At 42.0% G+C, this 22,566-nt stretch overlaps 1 protein-coding gene across 1 annotated transcript in view; it reads right to left on the bottom strand.

Annotated features, from left to right (window-relative positions):
* LOC308081081 (uncharacterized protein) overlaps positions 1-20,059 on the bottom strand; it is a 37,104-nt gene extending 17,045 nt beyond the window's left edge. Inside the window, exons 1-8 of the mRNA XM_080457480.1 lie at positions 19,961-20,059; positions 16,839-16,952; positions 15,977-16,183; positions 13,132-13,317; positions 10,245-10,443; positions 9,823-9,941; positions 4,101-4,340; positions 2,435-2,523 (exon numbers count right to left, since the gene is read on the bottom strand). Coding sequence (XP_080313606.1) covers positions 2,435-2,523; positions 4,101-4,340; positions 9,823-9,941; positions 10,245-10,443; positions 13,132-13,317; positions 15,977-16,183; positions 16,839-16,931 — 1,133 coding nt within the window. The 5' untranslated portion in view covers positions 16,932-16,952; positions 19,961-20,059. The remainder of the gene's footprint in view (positions 1-2,434; positions 2,524-4,100; positions 4,341-9,822; positions 9,942-10,244; positions 10,444-13,131; positions 13,318-15,976; positions 16,184-16,838; positions 16,953-19,960) is intronic.
* Between the last annotated feature and the right edge of the window lie 2,507 nt (positions 20,060-22,566).

Raw genomic sequence — 22,566 nt, 5'->3', positions numbered from 1 at the left:
GGTTTAAAGGAGCCTCTTTGTAAGTCAATGAGGAGCATATTTTAAATTATCAATTTCTAGTCAATGGAGAAATTATTTTTTATTTCTTGTCCACCTTTGGAGTTACATCATGATGGCAAGGTAACTACACAACCCAAACCTCTACCAAAGTGGTCTTGCAAATGTGGGGTTATTTATTGCGTGTCTCGTCCCCCCCCGCCCCCCCCCGCCCCCCCCCCCCCGCTCATCCCGTCACGGCCCCCTGTCGCGGTCAACCCCCCCCCCGTCCCCCGTCCCGTCCCCCGTCCCCCGTCCCGTCCCGTCCCGTCCCGTCCCGTCCCGTCCCGTCCTGTCCCGTTGTGGCCCCCGTCGCAGTACGAGTTCATGGTCTTTTATAGAAATACGTCGCCGGTGAATCGCCGCCCATTCAGCCTGGCTTCATTATCCTGGCTGGACACAGCCTGGCTTGACATAGCCTAGCTCGACAAAGTTGCTCCTTTTCAGCCTGGCTTGGCGTCTGAGGAACGGAATAAACGAGGCTTTTCGGACCCGACTTTGTCAAGCCTGGATTTGGCTTAAGGCCAGGCTTTTTTAATTCACCTTTTGAGGAACAGGCCCCTAGTCGAAGCTCGAGGCTTGAGCCATACATTTTCTTCACCTTAATCTCTCTTGCTTCATCCACATGCTTCACCCGAGGACCGAAGCCATAGAGGCGACAGGTAAACTATTCAACACCAGTTAGCACAAGCTCATCAAGCTCCCAAGAGATCCCCACTGCAGCAAATATCGGTATGAACTTTGAATGCTGATTCAGAAGCTTGATGGGGCTCACCTTTCCTTTGCCTTTGGATGCCGAGGTAAAAGTGATCCAGTATAAGGCGACAAGTGGATTTACCTTTCAGATCTTCGTCAAATCACAGCTACTAAGGTCACAAATTTGTATCTCTGACTTGATGTCCTACCCCTGACTCTGATTCCATATTCCATCTCAACAATTGATGGCTTCTTTGCAAAAACCAACACAGCACAAGGGATGAACTACATGATCAAAGATGCTGAGAATGTGGAGCTCCCCTCTCCTAGTCAATGTGATCTCATTGTAGATGGTAACGCCACATTCTATATGAACAATGTGCCCCAGACAAAGAAGACTATATCAGAACGCATCTTCAAAAGTCCATCTGCTGCAGCAGAAACGTTATTCAGTACTGACTCTTGTGTTGACCGCCTTCATTCACCAAAATCAGCTGAGAGGGATCGTAGAGGTTCTGGTGAACGGTTCATAGTTAGTGGTCTGAATGTCCACCGACCTGCAGATTATCTGGAGAGCTCCAGTGTTCCGAGAAGTAAATGGATGAATTACTTCTTGTTGTCATCATTAATGAAGACACCTTTCCAATCTGCAGTACAGTACAGTATAGTACAGTACAGTACATGACAATACAGTTACAGTATAATACAGTACGGTACAGTACAATACAATACAATACAATACAATACAATACAATACAATACAATACAATACAATACAATACAATACAGTATTGTTCAATATCTAAATATTGAATCCAGCAAACACAAGTTAGACTAGACGTGAAAATTAGTTTTAGAAGAGTGTTTTAAAGTGAGACATCTCTTTAAGTCTATGGCGCACCATGTTTTGGGGTCACTTCCGTCTCCTAAAACTCGGCCCAGGAACCACTCACCGTCTTGGTTCTCACATTCCTGAGTTCAAGGGGACCAGACCCAGGTGTCAGTATCAGTTCTGTGGCTGTAACGTATTCTGGGGGTGAGTTGTACAAGGCAGAAATGCCCATGATAGTCTATTTATGTGTTTATGTCACTCATTGACTATTTTTGGTGGTCAGGGACCAAATGTATTACTTTCCCCAGGATTTTTACATGCAATCATCTAAATCTGTATTTTAGATGTCCTAAGGATGGCAAAAATACAGTTAAGTAGAAAATAAAATAAAATAAGGGGGATGCGTATGGACCCGTTTGAATACTAAACAGTTTTCTGTAATGGTAGCCTCTAATTTGCATATTTAGGAGTTTTCCACTAATTACATTAAAAATACCTTACACACATTGTCTGACCCTCAGAACATAGATATAGACACTTAATTTGTCAGTTTTGCTTGCTTTGTTAGAAATAGTGCAAACTTGGCAGCCATTTTGTTATACAAATTGGAAGGTTAAAAACTCAAAATTTGTCTTGGGTACCATGTTTTTCAGATTCAGCACCTTTGAATTATGTAAAATGGCCTAGTACCCCACTTTTACCCCAAAAATATCAAAAATGTGCAAAAATATCACAAGACACTCAATTTCTAGCTTATCATTATGTGGATTATCACAGTCAAATATCTGCACATGAAAATACAATTCGGTCTTCTGTGTTTCATTAAATCCCAACTGTGTGTTTGTGTTTCAGTGCGTCTACGCCCCCTACCTGTTCTGGTAGCTATAGTAAGCAGCGTCTCGTTGGACGGTGCATAATTGTTTTCCATAGCAGCATAGGGTTTGTGGGGAAAACTCCAGCTATAACAATAGGGAGGGAGGGAGAAGAGAGGTAACAAAACAAATTGTTATTTGCACAGCCATTCATCTGTGGGAAATTGTATGCGCAAATCAATTTCCACTTTTCTCTCATACACAACAGTGACAGTGTGACCACACACTGTCACTGTTTTGACACATGGCCTACCAATGGTGCATATTTGGTAGGTTGTATGGACAAACAGAGACCACCAAAAGCAGAGTTTAAGGTTATTTATTCAAATGCAAACAAATCATTTTCTCTCTCACCATGGCTCTTCACTGGATCCTAAAAGAGTCAGGATGGGGTTCAGGCCAATTTGTAGGGTTGTCAGGAGGCGAACAGCCTTTTTGCATGTAGTTGAAGCGCAAGGGGGCGGGTGGCGGGTGGGGAGAGCCTGGCGACGCGAGCTATGTTAGTGCACTGAGTGGCAGTTGGGGCAAACGCAGTCCCCACAACATCATTTACGATTCTGTGCCTATCGGTACATAACTCGGACGGCGCTTAGTCGACTAGCAGACCAAGGTCAGACCAAGACTCAAGGTCTGCTGAGTCGGCGTGCCTCCGTCATGGTCCAAAACTATACTTTATTGGCGAAAAAAAGTAGTCTGCGGTTGTTTGAAAAAGTAATGTCCCAAGCGGGAGTCAAACTCAGGCTCCCAGTAGAAGTGGATTTGATGTCTAATGATAATTAGGTGCGCCACTGAGGCCGGTGCTGAGAATGGGTATTCGGGCTGTATTAGAATGTGACGTCCTAACTCTTCTAATGTAGAGGAAAGAAGTCCCCGCCCGCGCGCCCGCCCAATAGTTGGCCTTTTCGGGGCGAGGCTTCCCAACTACATGCAAAAAGGCTGTTCGCTGTCAGGAGACGCACCTGTAATCACTGATCATGCCAATTTGGGCCAAACCATCTTGTCTGAGGACAAGGTTTTGTAAAAGAGGTTTTGAAGAGGAACACTGGTGACAGTATCAGAAATCCCCCTAATTATTTGGTTCGTTCTGGTGGGAGGGGCCATGGGGCTATATAGGGGTGAGCTGGTTATTTTCTGGCAGTCTGCTGTCTGCGGAGGTGCTCAGCTGTCTCTAAGGAGGTGTGTTTTGTTATGAGTTTAAATGCATTTGTTTATTTATTATGATATATCATTATTATATAATTAATTAGATCATTTATTGTATTTTTATTATAATAATACTAGAGTTGAATTTACATTGGTTTACATTTGGATTATTTGAAGTTATATGTTTGAATATTTCTTTATTTTCAATTACAGACGACTGGTCTCCTTTGTTTTGCCATTTTTCTTATATTGACACTTGGGGATAAATAAACCATGTTTAAAACCTGTCCAACTGCGTGTCTTGTCATCCTTTGAATGTCTAGTGGTACTAATAGTTACATACTACCCTCACCCGAGACAGGGGTGTGATAACAACCCTTTTGAAAAACAAAAAGACATAAGAAAAACAATCGTTAATATACGACACACGCTCTTCACGAATACATCCATGTCATGCACAAACATACAACACTGGACATCACACACACAAATTGACCTCTCAAACACACTCCCTTTCTCACCTTCCTCCCGCAGCAGTACCCCAGGCCTTGCATGACAGGGTCAATCTCAGCCTCGAATACCTCTGCCAGCTTGGAGCAGTACTTGTAGACGCGGGACGTCTTGCGGTTATACAGCCAGGCGTTGTTGAACATCAACCAGACATCCTCCACGTATTGCCAGGGCTCCTGGTACTGGCCTGTGTCCAGCTTCCGTTTGATGGTGGACAGGTCTATGGGGTTCTTTACTATGTCAAAGTAGTCCTGTTGAGGATAAGATTGGTTTGGTCGTCGAGGTGAGAGGGGAAAAGCAGGGAAAACAGTCATTATCGTCGTCATATTTGTAGTGGAAAAAGGAGGTAGTCGGGTGAGGAACCAGGTGGTACCAGAGACCAGGGGGAGACAAGAGGCAGGGGAACAATGATGTTGAGCACTGCAGAAAGGAGGGTTCACATGCAGACAGAGAGACATGACAGCTTGCACCCTGTCTCTTGACCTCAACATTATTCTCTACAGTCAATCTCAATTGTCTGTATCAGTAACACATGGCTACAAACATCAGCTACAGATGATATTTAAGATTGCTGGGTAGTTACTGTGAACTGGAAGAGTTAAAGCAAAATTACACTTTGTAGAGGTTTGGATTGTGTAGTTACCTTGCAATGATGTAACTCCAAATATTGGTGAGGTGTCTCCACTGATTAGAACACTCCCCTTATTGACTTACATTGTGCAGTCAAACATGTTTCAAATACACTCTTTAACCACATGAATGAATGTAAACAAAGCAGTCTGCCAATATGTAACATTACAAATCTGAGAGCATATTATTTTTAAAAGGTAGTGTAAGTGATATTTTTTCGTTAAAGTGTTAAATAGTTTTATGTTCTAATAGTAATCATTGATATAGAGTGTTTGTTCAGTAATGGGTCTCCCCGTCTCTCCAGCTCTTTAGTAAACAGAAAATGCATTTTCAGGTCAGGATACAAATTTTATCCAATCAGGAAACTCATTCAGGATGAACAAGTGAAATTGGAAGTGATGAAACAAATGGGACAAAAAATGTACAGCAACACTATAAAATGTAAGCGTATAAATCATATAAATTCAAATTGGATGAAATTTGCAACCCACCTGAAAATTTATTTTCTGTTTGCTAAAGAGCTAGAGAGACAGGCAGACTCCTGTTGCTGAACCAACACACTATAGCAATGATAACTATCAGAATATAGAGCTTTAACTTTTTTAACCCATTCATCTGGGGAAGTCATTTTCGATTTTAGCTATATATAGCAACATGCATTTTTCAGAAACAATTAGGATTTAGAAGGCATTTCTAGAATCTGCCTCAGGGCTAAATAGGTTATTAAAAATGTTTTTGTTTTTACCAAATAATATCACTACCTTTAATAGAAATGTTGATTTTACTATTTCAAAATTAGAATCTGTGGATCCAGTTCCGATCTTCTTCCTAATTCAAATGGTAAAATCAACAGCAAGTCGACATATTATTACCCATTATCACCATCCCTGTTTTGCCAATATAATTAGGAAGAACACCCGGACTGGATCCTCGAACCGGATCTTCATAAAATCAACAGGAAGGTGACATTTGTGTATATAACACAAAAGCAGAATCGATCTTCGTAATGTTATACATTGTCAGATCCTTTCTTTGCATTCATTTATGTGCTAGAAGAGTGATTTCCTGTTTCACTGTACAATGCAAGTCAATGAGGAGACTATTTTGGAATATAATTTCTAATCAATGGAGCAATCTTTCTAATGGTGCGTTCACACAGGCAGATTAAAAGATACAAAGATACAAAAATACACCGCATCTTTGTCACTGTGTTGCTTTGTATCTGTGTTGCTCAACGCAATCACTGACGTCATCAAACGTGCGGACATCGGAGCTACAGTTGTAGCTTTGTATCTGGAAGTTGAACCCAGCTCAACTTGAATTTGTAGCTTTGTATCTTTGTCGCTAGAGCTACAGCTACAACCGTCGGATGTGTCTTTGCATCTTCATGTCGCTGGTTTCCATTGAAAATGAATGGTAGCATGTATCTTTTAATCTGCCCGTGTGAACACACCATAATAAACTACTGAAGATATGTCACTAATATTTGGAGTTACATCATGGCAAGGTAAACAACCCAAAGCTACCAAAGCGTAATTTAGCTTTTACAAGGGACACTGATAATGAAATTGCTACGAATTAATAGCATTAATATATTTCGCATTTTCCCCCCTATGGCTAACTTTGGCTACATCTGCTCTTGCCCTCCGCTGTGGTCTGAAAGCCCATGGAGATTTCAGGCTGCGGAAGGGCGATCAAGGTGCAAAGCTGAGGTGAATCAGAGCAGTATTAGCAACAGGCACACATTGTCAAAAACCTACAGGATCAATTATATTGTCATTGGCAGCATCGGCGTTGTACGTATAATGTAAGAGTAAAAATAAAATGGCCATCGTGTGAATATGGTCAATGACATGAGCCAGCAACTTGAGTGGCGGCATGGCGGCACAAATAAAGCCAACGGCATTGAGGGCAAAGCAAAGATAAGCAAAGACAGGTGAGTCTCTGGAGTTGTCTCTCCAATCCTCATAATCTCTCCTCAGCTTATTCTCAAAAAGGAACCACTAAGGGGCTGTGTGCACAGAACGTGTTTTTTTGAGCTTCCATCACTTTTTTGCCATGCATTTCTATGGTAAAGATAGAAACGCTCCTCTTCCCAGTGCCAGGCATCACGTTTCAGCGCTGTTGACGTCCAGCAATTGTTGGAGTGCCCTGGGTGCCTTGAGTAGAAAATAGTTCAACTTTCGGAGAGGAGCGCTGCTCATCAATGTCACTTTCCTATGCAGAGGGTTGGAGTGACATGACCAGACTCAGTGCACGTTTACTGTTCTGGACATGATATCCAAAGCGCTTCGCCGCTCAAAAATCGCTCCCAACAAGAACAGGGAGCTCAGGAGAAAAGAGGAGGAAAAGTAGGGGCTTTTGAGACTCATCCATCAACGAGGAAGTGGGTGGAGGCTTCAGAGCTAAGGGTCCATCTCTAAGTCACCAAGGCAACAACAAACAGGAAATTGACCCTTTTCTCTGAAAGGACCAGTCACATGACAACCAGGCAATGCACATCAACATTGGATCACCACGTCAAGGTACAGAAACAGACTTCAAATTTCCTTTTATATCTCAGTGGTGTAATGACTGTGACAAAGTTGTACGTAAAGACACTGAAGTTGGGGGTGTTACACAACCAACCAACAAGTTCATGCCGCATTCGCGCGGCATAAACATTTGAAGATTGCAAGCTCACAGTGCGTTGCATCGCGACACGTGAGCTTATAGATCTGCTACTTTCCAAATATATTTATATATATTTTTAAGTGGTTAATGAGTGAGTTTCAAATGAGTGTTAATACTAACTAGTTAGCCAATTGTGCACATGGCGTTGCAGTTACAGCTGTAGTAGCTGGATAGACCGTGCATTACTGGATCATAGAGGTTCCTGGAGTGGATAGATGAGCCAAACACCTGCTGCCTACATCACTGATCTGGAAACAGGTCCGCATTTGTACGATCAGAACGTGGGGTTGGCCGATACCATGTCTGATTCCACTAAAGTACATGAAGTAATAATAATAAAGTATTTTTTCTCTCCAGTAACTTAATTGTTCCATCTGGATAGTAATTTAATCAAACTTACTATAATTGACAAAAAGTATTCCAGAAATGTATTTGATCTGACTGAAGTGATACAGTGAGTGTACAAGTGTTGGTCCACCTCTACACACAACCCACAACCCAACTCAAACACAGTACTAAGTACTGGTGAGGAACTGAACTAGGAAGCTAGGATGGAAGTCTAGGATGACAGCTTTCAAATCATAAATCCAAATTAAACTCTAACGGAAGCATTTTGAAAAGCATGAATGAGGGAGAAAACAAATCTGAAATACATATATGAATGACAAAACAAAGCAATAGGCTGTGTGTGTGTGTGTGTGTGTGTGTGTGTGTGTGTGTGTGTGTGTGTGTGTGTGTGTGTGTGTGTGTGTGTGTGTGTGTGTGTGTGTGTGTGTGTGTGTGTGTGTGTGTGTGTGTCTAAAACTTACAGTATGTAACTGACTAAGTGGGATAAAATGTATCAAAATTCCTCTACCAAATAGGTATGGGTGTGGAGGAGACACCCAAATAAACAGGTCTTAAAGATCTTAAAATCATTGTGTTGAAACCATTAATGGCACGGGGATAACTTGAGAACTTTATCCAGAAAAGATTGTCATACTGTTCAGATCTTTTCCCCCTGTGTCGTGTAATCACTGTCAAAGATAGACAGTAGTAATGTTCATAAGCTTTGCTTTGATTTATCCAGTTAAATAAATGTCTTTATGATGAGAGAATTAGATGTGGTCATAATTTGGCCCACACACACTTAAACTCATGCCTCCCATGTACATAGAGCATAAACATCTACTTAAATCTCATTCTCGCAACACACACATGAGTTAAAGATGGACTGAAGTGAAAGAAACAGGATGACAAGAAGACATCTCTAAAAGGAAAAAATGTAAACTATGACCACTATGAAAAATAAATAAAAACTAGAAAAAGTGCTCCTCGGAGCACAGGTCTCCGCCAGGTCAGGTAAGTTATTGTGGCCTCCTGGTGGCGCTATAATAGGCCAATGTGAAAAGGGTGGCATTTCTTCCTCGGCCTAGTGGGAATGTGCGTGCAAATTTTCGCGGAAATCGCACGCCGCGTTCATGATTTGAGACATTTTGTTGAAAACGGACCAATCCTGCAAACTTTGGAAGTCAACCTTAGCCAATCAGGATGGAATATGAAATATCGGACAGATGCGTCTTGATCACATGACTATAGAGATACTGTGTACCGATTTGCGTGATGTTTGGATAAAATCTGAAGGATTAATATCCAAAAATGTATTTGACATAAGTCGGCCTCCTGGTGGCGCTGTAAAAAGCAGATGTAAAAAATGCAGTGCAGATGTTTTTCCTTGGTCTCTAGGGAGTAGGCGTGCAAAGTTTCACGCAGATCGGTGCAGTTCTAGTTAAAAATGCAAATCGGCCTGTTATAGCGCCACCATGAGGCTGATGTGAAAACTTTTAAGTGCCATTTCTTCCTCGGCCTAGTGGGAATGTGCGTGTGCAATTTTATGGAAATGGCAAGCTGCGTTCATGATTTGAGGCAGTTTGTTCAAAACGGACCAATCCTGCAAACTTTGGATGGTAACCTTAGCCAATGAGGATGGAATATGGGAAATCGGACAGATCAGGGTTGATCACGTGACTATAGAGATACTGTGTACCGATTTGCATGAGGTTTGGTTAAAAACTGTAGGAGTAATGGAAAAAAATGGGTTTTGCACAAATCGGCCTCCTGGTGGCGCTATAACAGGCCCATGTGAAATATTTGAGGCAGAGGTTCTGAATTGGCATCCAGGGAGTGTGTGTGCACAGTTTCGCAGCGACCGGGCCAACGGTGCCGGAGATTTGGTGCTAACACACAGACAGGACACACGGACGGACGGACACACGGACACACGGACGGACGGACAGGGGCGAAAACATACTCTCTCGCCATGCCTTTCGGCCTGGCGGAGACAATAAACAAGAAAGAGAAACGCTAAGTTCATAGAAGAGGAGCAGAAGCAAAATGGCAGCCAGTGCAGTCACTTAGCAGGTTAGTTTTGTTACTAATTTGAATACGTACGGGTATTTTCAGTAACTGGGGGTTCACCGGCTGACGGAAGGGCTGGGACTCTGGGTCCTGACGGTACAGAGCCACTACGGTGGGCATCAGAGCTTGACGCAGCTCCTCTGGTTTAAAGACTACAGAGAGAGATGCATGAAGAAGAAAAGAGAGTTGGGGAGAGGAGTCAAAGATAAGGACAGAGAAGATGGAGAGAGGGAGAGAAATGGGGTAAGAAAAATGTAAGAGAAAAGATGGAAGGGAGATTAGCAGAGGAGGGAGATGAAGTGACAAAGTGAAGGAAAGATGTGTGATCTTTAATTAAAATCTTCTCATGGAAAACAAAAAAAAGTAAAATATATACATATATAGTATATCTGTACAAATCGAGGTCGCTCTTCTTAATATCACCAACAGAAAAAGAAGTTGAAGTGTGCACTCACTTTTCCGTTTGCTCTGAGCGCTAGCTGGAGAGCTGCTGGCAGCTGCCGACCCAGGACTTTCCTCTTCCTCTTTGGGCTCTTTCTTCACCTCCGGCTTCCTGTCCTCGCTCGGTGATGCAGATGCGGATGAAGACGAGGGCGAAGATGTGTCCATGGGCTCGCCTTTACATCCATCTCCCGAGGGCTTCTCTTTCTTTATCTGAGAAATAGAGTAGACGGTAAAAAGCCACTCAAATGATTTCCTAAAATCAACACACAAATGATTGGTTTGGTCTTCCTGGATAAACTGCAGTCTGCAGAGTGAGTTGGCTCCTTCCTCAAGTAGGGAAGTTTGCATTGCAGTGGATGTCCGATATTTGTCTGACAGTTTCACAGTTTCACTTTCACTTAGGGCTAAAAAATGGTGACCTATCTGATAAACTAGATAACATGAAAGCCTTCGTAACACCACTACTGTAGATCAACTTGGTTTGGTTAATGTCTTGTTGAAACGTACCCATGAAAATCCTGGTAGTTTCTTGCGCTCAGCATATCTCCAAAGATTAATATAGCATTTTACAGCTAAAATCTGGTTTTCAGAATAGCATTCACTGAAAACAGGTCTGACGCAGTGCATGCAAAGACAATCAGAACCTCACTAAAGGCAGCATTAGTCTGACTATGAGTAAGTATGCAGGGACATTCAGTGATACAAAACAAGAACTTCCCCGGAAACAAACACCACCACAGGTCACAACTAGGAGCTTGTTGTGGTTCCAGAGCCACTGACAAACACAAAGATACTAAGGGCGGCTTCACACTGGATCCGTTTGCATTCGAACCGTTCCCGAGAACGAATGCTGGCCTGCATTCACATTGGCCAAGATCCTTGCGCACCAGAGAACACTTGCATATATACCCCCGATCCTAAAGGTGGCGGCATGCACATAGTGTTTTGCCTGTGGAAACAGACGTCATCAACTATGCGACAATGTTTGTGCTGGTCGCGCATACATATAGGGTTGCGGCTGGGGAGTGAGTCAACGCACTGAGCGCTCAGCGCAGTGAGCGCACAGAAGTCAAGGCACAGACTGCTGTGTTGTTGACGGACAACGGATGTACGCTTATGAGAAACAACACAAATAAAACCTGGTGAAACACTTGTGTGCATTAGCGCAAGATGAGGATACAGGAAACATTCAGTCTAAATGTCCTAAATGTCCAATAACCTACATAACTACTACTACTTTTGTATTTGAAACTTTAAATTTCTCTAAATATTATAAACTTTCACGACAGCTTAAGTACAAAAATATATCATTTATGAAAAGGCAACTATAGTAGCCTATACAGTGAAGTCGGACTGAATGATATATATATATATATATATATATATATATATATATATATATATATATATATATATATATATATATATATATATATATATATATGCGCCCTGTGCTCTTCTTTTTCTCTATGAAGAAAAGTACAAGTACAGTTGAAACGCATTCCGCAACGCTGCCTGTCTGTTGTTTAATCTGCGCATCCGCGCATTACGTGCAGATCTCATCCTCTGGACTGCAAAGCCATAGCTGGTCATGTAGGAAGGTGTGCGATAGGATCGCGCTTGCCATAGTCTCCAAAGTAATAATAATAATAATAAGAGAAAGTTCACTTTTGGTTATTTAAAAAGAGTCTCCTTATTTTATGTATTAATTTATTAGCCCTACATGGGAGATTAACTTAGAGCTTTTGGTTATAATTTAAAAAGACTGTAGAGCAGTTTGTGTGCAGACTCACCTTTTTATTTTTATGTATTTATGATTTGTGGGTCCAGCACTGTGTGTAAAAAAGAACTGTGGGGACGTGCATCTCCTGCCTTTGTTCATATTTAAAATAAAAATTATATTTTCCAATGCAAGATCAGTGTGGTTATCTGCTCTATATTGTAATATCAAAAATAGCAGATCAACAAGCTCAATGTGTCGCATTGCGCCGCATTTTCAGCTTGTAGCTTGGCTATTTTTGCTACTTTTGTGTGACACTGTATGACAATAGGGCATTCATTTATGATGAAAAAGCATTAAAAGTTGCAATATGGGATACAGGGTTTCTTCCAAAGATATGTAGTAGAGATGCGCGGATGGCCTCTCATGGTCATCCGAATCCGCATGTACAAATTAATTATTCACCCGTTATCCAACCGCAATAATTATTTTATCCAATTTAAATATTCGCACCAACCGTTTCTCCCGTATGTCAAAATATTATTATTTTCTGGTATTCCCCGTTAGTTTTAGTAGGCTATTAGTTGTGCGATGCGATCACAAAATGCATTGCTTTAGCCTATGGAATGTCGGTGCATCTTTTATTCAAACCGGTGCTGCGCTGACAGACTCTGTGCGGCATCCAACATACAGGCATCCAACATACATGCGGCATCCAACATACATGCGGCATCCAACATACATGCGGCATCCAACATACAGAGCGCACTGCTCTGCTGTGCTACTGCTTGGTGTGGATATGTTACGGCCATGGTTGAACCCCTGTGGATTGATCTGCGACGTGTTTTTGTTGGCTGTTTTTGTCGAGTTTATATACCGTCACCTATTCCAAATAGCGGGCCACTTCCGTCTAACGGTACGCTTGCTTTCACATTGCAGCGTACCGTACCCGAAAACGCATGATCCGGATCCGAGACTGCCTCCGGAGGTGGTTTCGGGTACGATACGGTTATCCGTTTCGGGGAACGATACGCAACATTCACACTAGCGCGACACCTGCCAAGCGGTCTGGAGTGCGCACCCGGGACCATAGTGTGAAAGCGCCCTATGATACAAAGATACTTTCCATCCTGCCAGACAGTTTGAGTTCAGAACCACTGGATTAATAAGTATCTCACGCTCTCTTCCTCCGCTTCCCCCTCCTCATCCTCATCTTCCTGCTTCTTCACCTCCAACTTCACCTCTCCCTGGGAGGCTGCAGGGCCATCTGCCGGGGCCAGCTGGGAGCTGAGGTCCGCGCTGCTGCTGACCGACGCTGGAGTGGACACCTGACCATCTGCCGTCACAGAAGACTTCTGAGACAGCTGTGGGATAGAAGGATGGAGGGAGAAAGAAAAAGAGGAGTCACTATTAGTTTACAATTACAATTTACAAATATCTGGCAAACGGCTATTTAAGAAGACAAGTTTTGTGTTGCACAACAGCAAGCCTACTGTTAACAAACACCGAAAAGGGGAAAAAGTCAGGATGGGAACAACTTCCATGGAGGGAGGGCTTCCATCATGTATAAAGCTGATTCTGATTCTACAGTATGTCATGTCGTATGAAAGTTCCCCACACAGGTAGTAAGAAGCTTTTGAGCAGAAATGTTAACATACATTGAATGTATCAATTTGAAAACTTCTGACAAATTGATTACAGATTTATAAAAATGCTGTTGATAAAGAGAGAGGAAATAGAACAGAGTGACAATGCAAGATCATGTCAGTTTGAGAGAGATGAAGGATCGTTTTTACACTACCTATCTCGTAACTCAGAGAAGTATGACTTTACATAAAGAGTACTAGTATCCTTGTACATAATATAATGATGATATTCAAAAAGATGAATCAGTGGTTAATCTGCTCAAATTCAATACATGAAGTAGTGTGCCAGTATTGCCTTAAATTAGTTTCCACCATTCTGAGATTACCTCCTGGACAGAAGCACTATATGTCACCACCATATCTAATCATTCAAATAATCACATCCACTGCTTCTCACTGTAGCTAAGATATCTAGATAGTAGCAGGCATGTGGCCAAGACATGAGCAAGGTTTCCTAAATGATCTGCCCCCCCCCCCCCCCCCCCTCAATGGCACCAAGATGTTCATAATATATACCAAGGCTTTCAAAGACAAATGCAGCCACGTTCAACAACATCCGTGATAATATCTGATACTTTGAAATCTTTACAGCCCTGAACCAGTGCTTTTTAATAGTAGCAAATTCAAGACCAAGTACATGCATCCACCGGATGTGTGTATTTTTGATTATACATTGATTTAGTTGTTATGCCAAATTTTGGCAATTGATTCCTCTCCCGTCCCCACACACATTTGTTGTCACTGTTGTTCTATCCCAGTGGTTCTCAACCAGCTCTTTTTGTAGAGCCTTTGTCCTACTCCTCCCAACCCGTAGGAGTATGGGTAGTCACAAATATCACTATCCCCACCCCGCTTCCGTTCCCCGAACACGGGTTAATTGTGTTCGTATAGACCCTTGACAAAGCCAGATGAACCGCGGTGGATTCGAAGTTTCGAACCCCCAGACCCGGCAGTGGTCTGGGGGTTATATTAGCTGCACTGGGCAGCTAATTTACCACTGCGCCATATGAAAACGTTTCTGCCTCAAAGCTGTGTGTGAAAATAACACAGCTCGGTGGGTTTCATGATGCTGTGTGAAACTACTTCCATTCCACTGCAAACCACAAAGTTGCAAGCATAAAAAAAAGGCATTGCGGTTCAAGTCCATAGCGTTGATGATCCTACACAATTTCAGTGCTCAAGTGTATTAGGGAAACAAGATCTTCATGGGAGGAAATCCCACCTATGTAGATCTGTTATTTTTGAAAATCTTTGAAATTGCGACAGTCTTCCTTCCATACAGAGACGAAAACAAGTGCACTCAAACCGTAAAAGTTAAAAGATTTAGCAAAAGGCTATACCATGGGCTATACTTTAGCATAATATTTAAACATGTAATACAAACCATACACACAAAAAGAAACGAACAATAGCAAATGGAAAGCACACAATTATAAACAAACTCACTACGTTCTGGCCCATATTGCCTGTACGCCTTTTGATATTATACAGCATGTTTGTTTGTCAAGTCACCTTTCCCGTTCACCCTCTACACCTCTGACGTTCCCTTCAATTCAAAGACGAAGTTCTCCGATGATACTGCCGTCGTCAGCTGCATCACAGGTGACAAAACGGTAGACCATGACGACGTGGTGACGTGAGGTGGAGCAAGGCGAGCTGTCTCCGGCTCAACGCTGGCAAGCCCAAGGAAATGGTGTTGGACTACTGCATGGAGCGAGAGGGTGCCACCGGTCCCCAGCATCATACACAAGGAGGTGGTGAAAATCATGGAACACTACAAGTTCCTGGGCGTGCACCTGAACATGTTACTGGACAGTCTGACAACTCTGATGCCCTCTACAGCCAGGGCGGAGCAAGTTGTTCTTTCTGACGAGGCTCAGGTCCTTCGGAGCGTGTAAAAAGATGCTGCAGATGTTCTATCGGTCTATAATTGCTGGTGTCCTCGTCTTTGTGGTTGCCTGCTGGGGGCTATCATATCAGTGCCGGGGTTCAATCAATCTGAACAGGCTGGTTAGTAAGGCTGGGAGGTGGCGAAGGTGCATACAGCAAGGAAGCTGCATGCTATGCCCCAAAAAGAAGTTAAATAGACTTAGTCTGTCGTTTGTGCCGGTATGGCTTTTTCTCTGCTTTCTGTAGCTTTTTGGCGAAAACAACCCACGTTCAACTGCCCACAACTATGGAATGGATTATCGCGGCGGCACTTTTTTTTCTCCGATTCTATGAGACCACCCTACGTTCTTTAAAGCGATCGGCGGATGGATCGTTGTGAAGAATAATATTCTATGATGAGGTTAGTGAAAACACTCGGAAATCGCTGGCAGTGGCTTAGCAAACAATATTTTATTTCTGGCAGTCAAAGAGTTAATAATGATCTCACCTCTGGTTTCTCCTCCATCTTCACATCAGGTTGACCTTTGACCTTCTTGCTCTCTTCCTCTGCTTCCCCCTCCTCATCCTCCTCTTCCTCCATCTTCACCATGGAGCTGCCTGTCTGGACATGCTGGGAGCTGAGGTCTGTACGGCTGCTGACTGATGCTGGAGTGTAAGTCTGTCCTTCTGTCATCATGGAAGAACTCTGAGACAGCTATGATGGATGGATGTATGGACGGACGAAGAGATGGACGGACGGATGGAGAGAAAGAGAGAGGTTGTTATTTTAGTTAACTGAAATAAAAGGGTTTACACAATTTGATAACTAACTGAAACTGTATTTTTTTTAAAATACATAAAATAAATAAAACCATCCAGAAAATGTTGTTAGTTTTAGTGTTTGTAAATTAATATCATACATGAACCTATTGTATCGTAGATGGATATAAAATCGATGTTCCAATTTCTTAGCTTTGCCAGTTATAACTGATTTTTTTCTTTTTCTTTACTGTGAACAGTTTTTGACAGATGCTCTTTTTCTTTTTTTGTTTGTTTTTTTGTTTTCTGATATTTTTTAATCTTGCCTTTGACAAATACCCCATTATATATATAAAAAAAACTAAAACTAACACTAAAATGTGTTCGCTGTTCTCTTCTCACTGAACATCAGCTAGGTCAAGCCGAGAAGCTATTATATCTAGACTGTGAATTGAGTAACACAAAGAACCAGGTCCTCATTGACATGAGAGCTTCTCTCTCCTTAGTCTGCCTAGAGACCCTGCTTTATGGGCTCTGCTGGTTTTCCAATCTACCATATAGTTCATTATATTCATTTGAATTGAGAACCTCTGGGTTAATAATGATCTCACCTCTGGTATCTCCTCCATCTTTACATCCGGTTGACCTTTGACCTTCTTGCTCTCTCCCTCTGGTCCCCCCTCCTCATCCTCCTCTTCCTCCATCTTCACTTCCCTCTGGGACAGCTATGATGGATGGATGGATGGATGGATGGATGGATGTATGGATAGATGGATGCATGGATGGATGGATGGATGGATGGATGGACGGACGGACAGACGGACGGACGGAAGGAAGGATGGAGGGAAAGAGAGAGGTTGTCATTTTAAGCATAGTACTTGAGTATAGGCAGGACAAGGGAACCAGTCTAGCTAGTTTGTTATAAGTGACAGCTAGCTCAATTCGGAACCTACCGCTCCTGTCTGTAGCTAGGGAGGGGGGGAGACGGCAAATATTTTCCACTATGCATGATTCTTACCCTTTTCCACACATCGTATCCAAAAAGTAAAGGTCGACCCTCCTGCTCTCAGATGTTTTAAAATGTAGCGCTCAAGAAAATCGAAATGACGGGTTGAAACAAGCTTTTAAATCGCTTTTTTAGTCAGCCTGTGGCCAATCAAACCCTGTCCGCATGCGCAGTACTGCTCCTGTAAGATTGCATTGGGAGACATGCCACGGGCTGACTAAAAAGCGATTTAAACGCGTAATGTGGAACCTCATCTCGAAGCTATACAGCGGAGGGAGAGGTTAAATGGGGCTATGTGTGTGACAGCTACCTAATAACAAATGGCTTTTAATACAGGCCAACTTAGATTATTAAAGCTGAATAACTCATCTTACATATAATTTGAGTAACCTCTGTCTTGGGTGGGTCGTGTCCCCGACCGGGTATGGGCTAGTGATTAATAATGTAGACTATTCAATCAGCAGTGATTCACTATTATATCGCATCAGGCAATCAGGGTGCGTGTCAGTATTTAAATTGCGGACCTGTCTACATTACACTGCGTTATGCTAGCTGTAGTATACAACCCTCGTAGACGTATTTATGATTCTGACGTCTTAGATTGAAAACGTCAGAATCATAAATACGTCTACGAGGGTTGTATACTACAGCTAGTGTTATGCAGTGTATTTTAGGTCTGAAACATTCAAAATGAGCCAAAGCGGACATAGTTTGAGCTGCTTCTTATGAAAATAAAATAAAATATGATATTCCTTTATGTTTTTAGACCTGCACTGACCGAGCAGAGACGTGTTTTCAACTTTGTCTCACTGCATAGCCTAGGCTACTTTATAGGATGTGCAAAGTGCACTTTCACAAACAATACATTTAATGCATATTTACACAAAGCATAAGGTTATAGTCTATTATGAATAAATAACGCATAGTGGGGCAAAACGGCAATTGGCGATGGTTAACCAAGAATGCAGTCCCCTTAATTTTAAACCCTATGCAGACTAGACATCTATCTAACCATTCTGAAAAGGCGCATGTAAGTCGAATGGACTGTATATTGGAGGGAATTATTCAATTGTGTTAATTGGCTTCCTAGTCCTATTTCAGCAATAAAGTAGACTGTAATTAAAACAAAATGACACTTTTCCATAAAAAAAAATTATATACGCCCCTCCCCTGCTGCCTTGACAGAGTTTTGAATAATATTGTATATCTATAGGCCTATATATGGAATTCATGTAGCTGTAGTATACAACCCTCGTAAACGTATTTATGATTCTGACGTCTTCAATCTACGAGAGTTGTAGGGTTCACGCCCCATGGAGACCTGGACTTTCTGCACTATGCCCCGTAGACACTCCAAACATGTACAAATGTGAAAATAAAGGTGCTTAACCCCAAGCCCCAAATGTTAACTGGCTCTACGGGGTAGTAGTTTAATGTAATAATCCATATCTTTCAATAAAGAAGTGTTTTAATGCCGTCTGTGGCCGATTCTGTCGGAAGTTCCCAGTGGGCGGTAGCGACGGGTAGTGACGGGCGCATCCGGTGGAACCCGGAATTACACTAAATGTAAACAGGAAGTTAACGAGGGTGAAAAAATGGCGTTCGGCCACAGACGGCATTAAAACACTTCTTTGTTGAAAGATATGAATTATTACATTAAACTACTACCCCGTAGAGCCAGTTAACATTTGGGGCTTGGAGTTAAGCACCTTTATTTTCACATTTGTACATGTTTGGAGTGTCTACGGGGCATAGTGCAGAAAGTCCAGGTCTCCATGGGGCGTGAACCCTACAACTCTCGTAGATTGAAGACGTCAGAATCATAAATACGTCTACGACTACGAGGGTTGTATACTACAGCTAGAATTCATGTATAATTAAACAAAACTTTAATTAGAAATAATATAACAAAGTTTGATAAAGTTCAGAACAAAGCAGTAGGCTACAAGGTCGTCTATAGTTTAGGTTTGCCAACATGTTTATAAGTTAGAACAAGAGTAGGCCTATAGCCCCTACGGAACCTCTCCCTCCACTAAGTAGCTCCGAGATGAGGTCCCTCGTCGGTTCCTGCCGTTTGCGGTCGACATTGTCGCACATTTTCCACTTTACATATTTCTTACCCCTTTCTGCACATCGTATCCAAAAAGAAAAGCATTTGCGCCACTCTCTCAGATGTTTTAAGTTCTAGCGGAACATAACAGCTTCCAACGAGTTGAAGAAAGTATTTAATTTGCCTCGGTTTTCATCCGGTTACATGTTTTTAAGACATTGCGCAAGAGTTGCGCCCGTAGAGATAAAATTACTGATTACCCTACTGGTCAAATGTTGAATTGCATCTTCTAATGCAAAATATTATGGAACCGGATGAAAACCGAGGCAAATTAAATACTTTCTTCAACTCGGTGGAAGCTGTTATGTTCCGCTAGAACTTAAAACATCTGAGAGAGTGGGGCAAATGCTTTGCTTTTTGGATACGATGTGCAGAAAGGGGTAAGAAACATCTAAAGTGGAAAATGTGCGACAATGTCGACCGCAAACGGCAGGAACCGACAGGGACCTCATCTCGGAGCTACTTAGCGGAGGGAGAGGTTCCGTAGGGGCTAGGCCTATCCCTGCCCAGATTTTTTTTTATAAATCAGTGTTAAATTAACACTACCTAATAATAGCATAAAATAAGATATATAATCCGTCATCAAAGCATTCTTCAAAATGTAATTGTCCTCCTACCTGAAGAATTGCGTCGTCGTCGTTGTTGTTCAGAAGCAAAGGTCACAAGTGAAAGCGAAAGTGTAGCCTGTACACAAAGACGCAAATAATGCTGCTTTCAGAGAGAGAGAGAGAGAGAGAGAGAGAGAGAGAGAGAGAGAGAGAGAGAGAGAGAGAGAGAGAGAGAGAGAGAGAGAGAGAGAGAGAGAGAGAGAGAGAGAGAGAGAGAGAGAGAGAGAGAGAGAGAGGAGAGAGAGAGAGAGAGAGAGAGAGAGAGAGAGAGAGAGAGAGAGAGAGAGAGAGAGAGACAGAGAGACAGACAGACAGACAGACAGACAGACAGACAGACAGACAGACAGACAGACAGACAGACAGACAGACAGACAGACAGAGGGTAGCCTCGATCTCCAGGCTTTTATTGTTTAGTTTTGCTAAAAAATAAATAGAGAGAGAGAGAGAGACAGAGAGAGACAGACAGGCAGTGAAAATGGTGTGGGGTGGGGTCCCCAGATAACAGTTAAGTGATAAGGGCTTTTTAATACTTAAAAAAAAGAGGGAACAAAGACCATTACATCAAAAGTAAACTATATTATCAAAACTGGTCAAACATTGGCCAATTTGTCAAATAACATAAGAAAATAGCTGCAATAGCAACAAGCGTTGCAAGATTGTGAGCTTGTAGATTGGTTATTTTCGTAATATGTATCAGTGGAACTTTTGGTAGGCTACTGTAAGTACATTTTGATGCCAATACTTTTGTAGTTTTACACAAGTACATTTTTAATACCAGACTTCTACTTGTAACAGAGTATTTCTACATTGCGGTATTGATACTTGTACTTAAGTAACAAATGAGTATAGCCTACTTCTTCCATCACTGAGACTGGTGACATTTGGGGATAATGGTTTCAAGTAGCTTTGCAAGGAGTTGCAAAGAGCAGCAGTTACAAGGAGTTGCATTGCAAATCATGGGTGTGGACTTGCCTTTAGGTTAAAATATTTAACCAACATTAGATAATGTTTGTGTTTGTAATAATCTATAATAATATTATAATCTATTCTCTATAACAGTAAAGTTCTATATTTGAAGCACTGTCATCCTCCCCAACTGGAGTTCCTTTAAAACTTGGTATTGCTTGTCAATTCCTTCTCTTTTTTTTGTCTATATAGCTATTTAGTCAGTGGTCAGTGGTTTTCAACCAGTGGGTCGGGACCCAAGGGGGTCCCCACATGATTTTGGGGGGTGCCCAGATGACAGTGAAGTGACAATTTAAGGACTTTTAAGACCTTTTTAATACCTCAAAAAGAAAAATAGAGAGAAAAGAAAAAAGACCATTACTGCATCAAAAGCAATCAACAAACTATACAAAACTGATCAAGCATTGGCCAAATTGTCAAATAATATAAGAAGGAGGCAAACAATTTGAAAATAGCCTATCTACTTAGATCGGCTATACAATATTTATCTGTGGAAATGTATTAGTCAAACTAAATGTAATGCCTCAACTCCTACAATTCAAGGTGCTTGTCAGGGGGGTCCCCAATTCAAATATGATTCATTTGGGGGTCCCCAGTTCAAATATAATTATTTTATTTTGGGGGGTCCCCAGTTAAATTTGATTATTTTGGGGGGTCACGCCCTGAAAAGCTTGAGAACCATAGGATATGATTTTCTTCATTTATCGTTGAAGTTTTTATGGACTGATTGTCTACCTGAAATAGTTTGTCTACATACTTTCGTTTTCGTTATTAAAAAATATTTGGGCAGGTATTCTCTTCTCTTGTTCACTAGTTATGCATTGTGGGGACAGGTGGGTACAACTGTGTGCGCGCATGTGTGTGTGTGTGTGCGTGTGCGTGTGCGTGTGCGCGTGCGTGCGTGCGTGCGTGCGTGCGTGCGTGCGTGCGTGCGTGTGTGAGTGAGTGAGTGAGTGAGAGAGAGAGAGAGAGAGAGAGAGAGAGAGAGAGAGAGAGAGAGAGAGAGAGAGAGAGATATGGGAACATAGAGAGACAGGCTATTTTGGGTTGTACAGAAGAGACCTTTAAAGTTTCCTTGCAATAAATTGTTAATAGACAACAGATCTGAAAACAATAAGCTTTCCCACTCTGTCACCAAACTGACCAAAAGAACCAAACTCCACTTCTGAGGAAAATCTTCAAGGTGAAGGTTGGTATCTCATTCTCTAAACATGATTTCATCTTTATGTTTTCATCATTGGACTAAAATATTGGTTGACCTAAGACAAAACACAGTGGTGGTTGAAATGGTTACTTGAAATAGGACATCAAATCACAACATAAGACGGACATCAAATCACAACACAAGACAACTTCATGTCTATTCATTGTAGTAGGACAAGGGTTCCCAAACTTTTCAGGCCGCGACCCCCCAAAATAATCATATTTGAACGAGGGACCCCCCCACCCTGACAAGCACTTGGAATTGTAGGCATTACATTTAGTTTGACTCGGTTCCACAGATAATATAGGATGTCTGCCTCTTTCTTACGTAATATTTGACAATTTGGCCAATTTGGTATTATAAAGGTCCTAAAAGTCATTAAATTGTAACTTTAGAAATGTGCAGATACCCTGCATACAATTATACTGTATGTTGGTTTGTTTAC

The sequence above is a fragment of the Gymnoscopelus braueri genome (assembly GCF_963280865.1).
Source record: "Gymnoscopelus braueri genome assembly, contig: SCAFFOLD_300, whole genome shotgun sequence".
Classification (NCBI taxonomy): Eukaryota; Metazoa; Chordata; class Actinopteri; order Myctophiformes; family Myctophidae; genus Gymnoscopelus; species Gymnoscopelus braueri.
The sequence above is the reverse complement of the archived record's forward strand: the minus strand, read 5'-3'. Positions and strand labels throughout refer to the sequence as shown.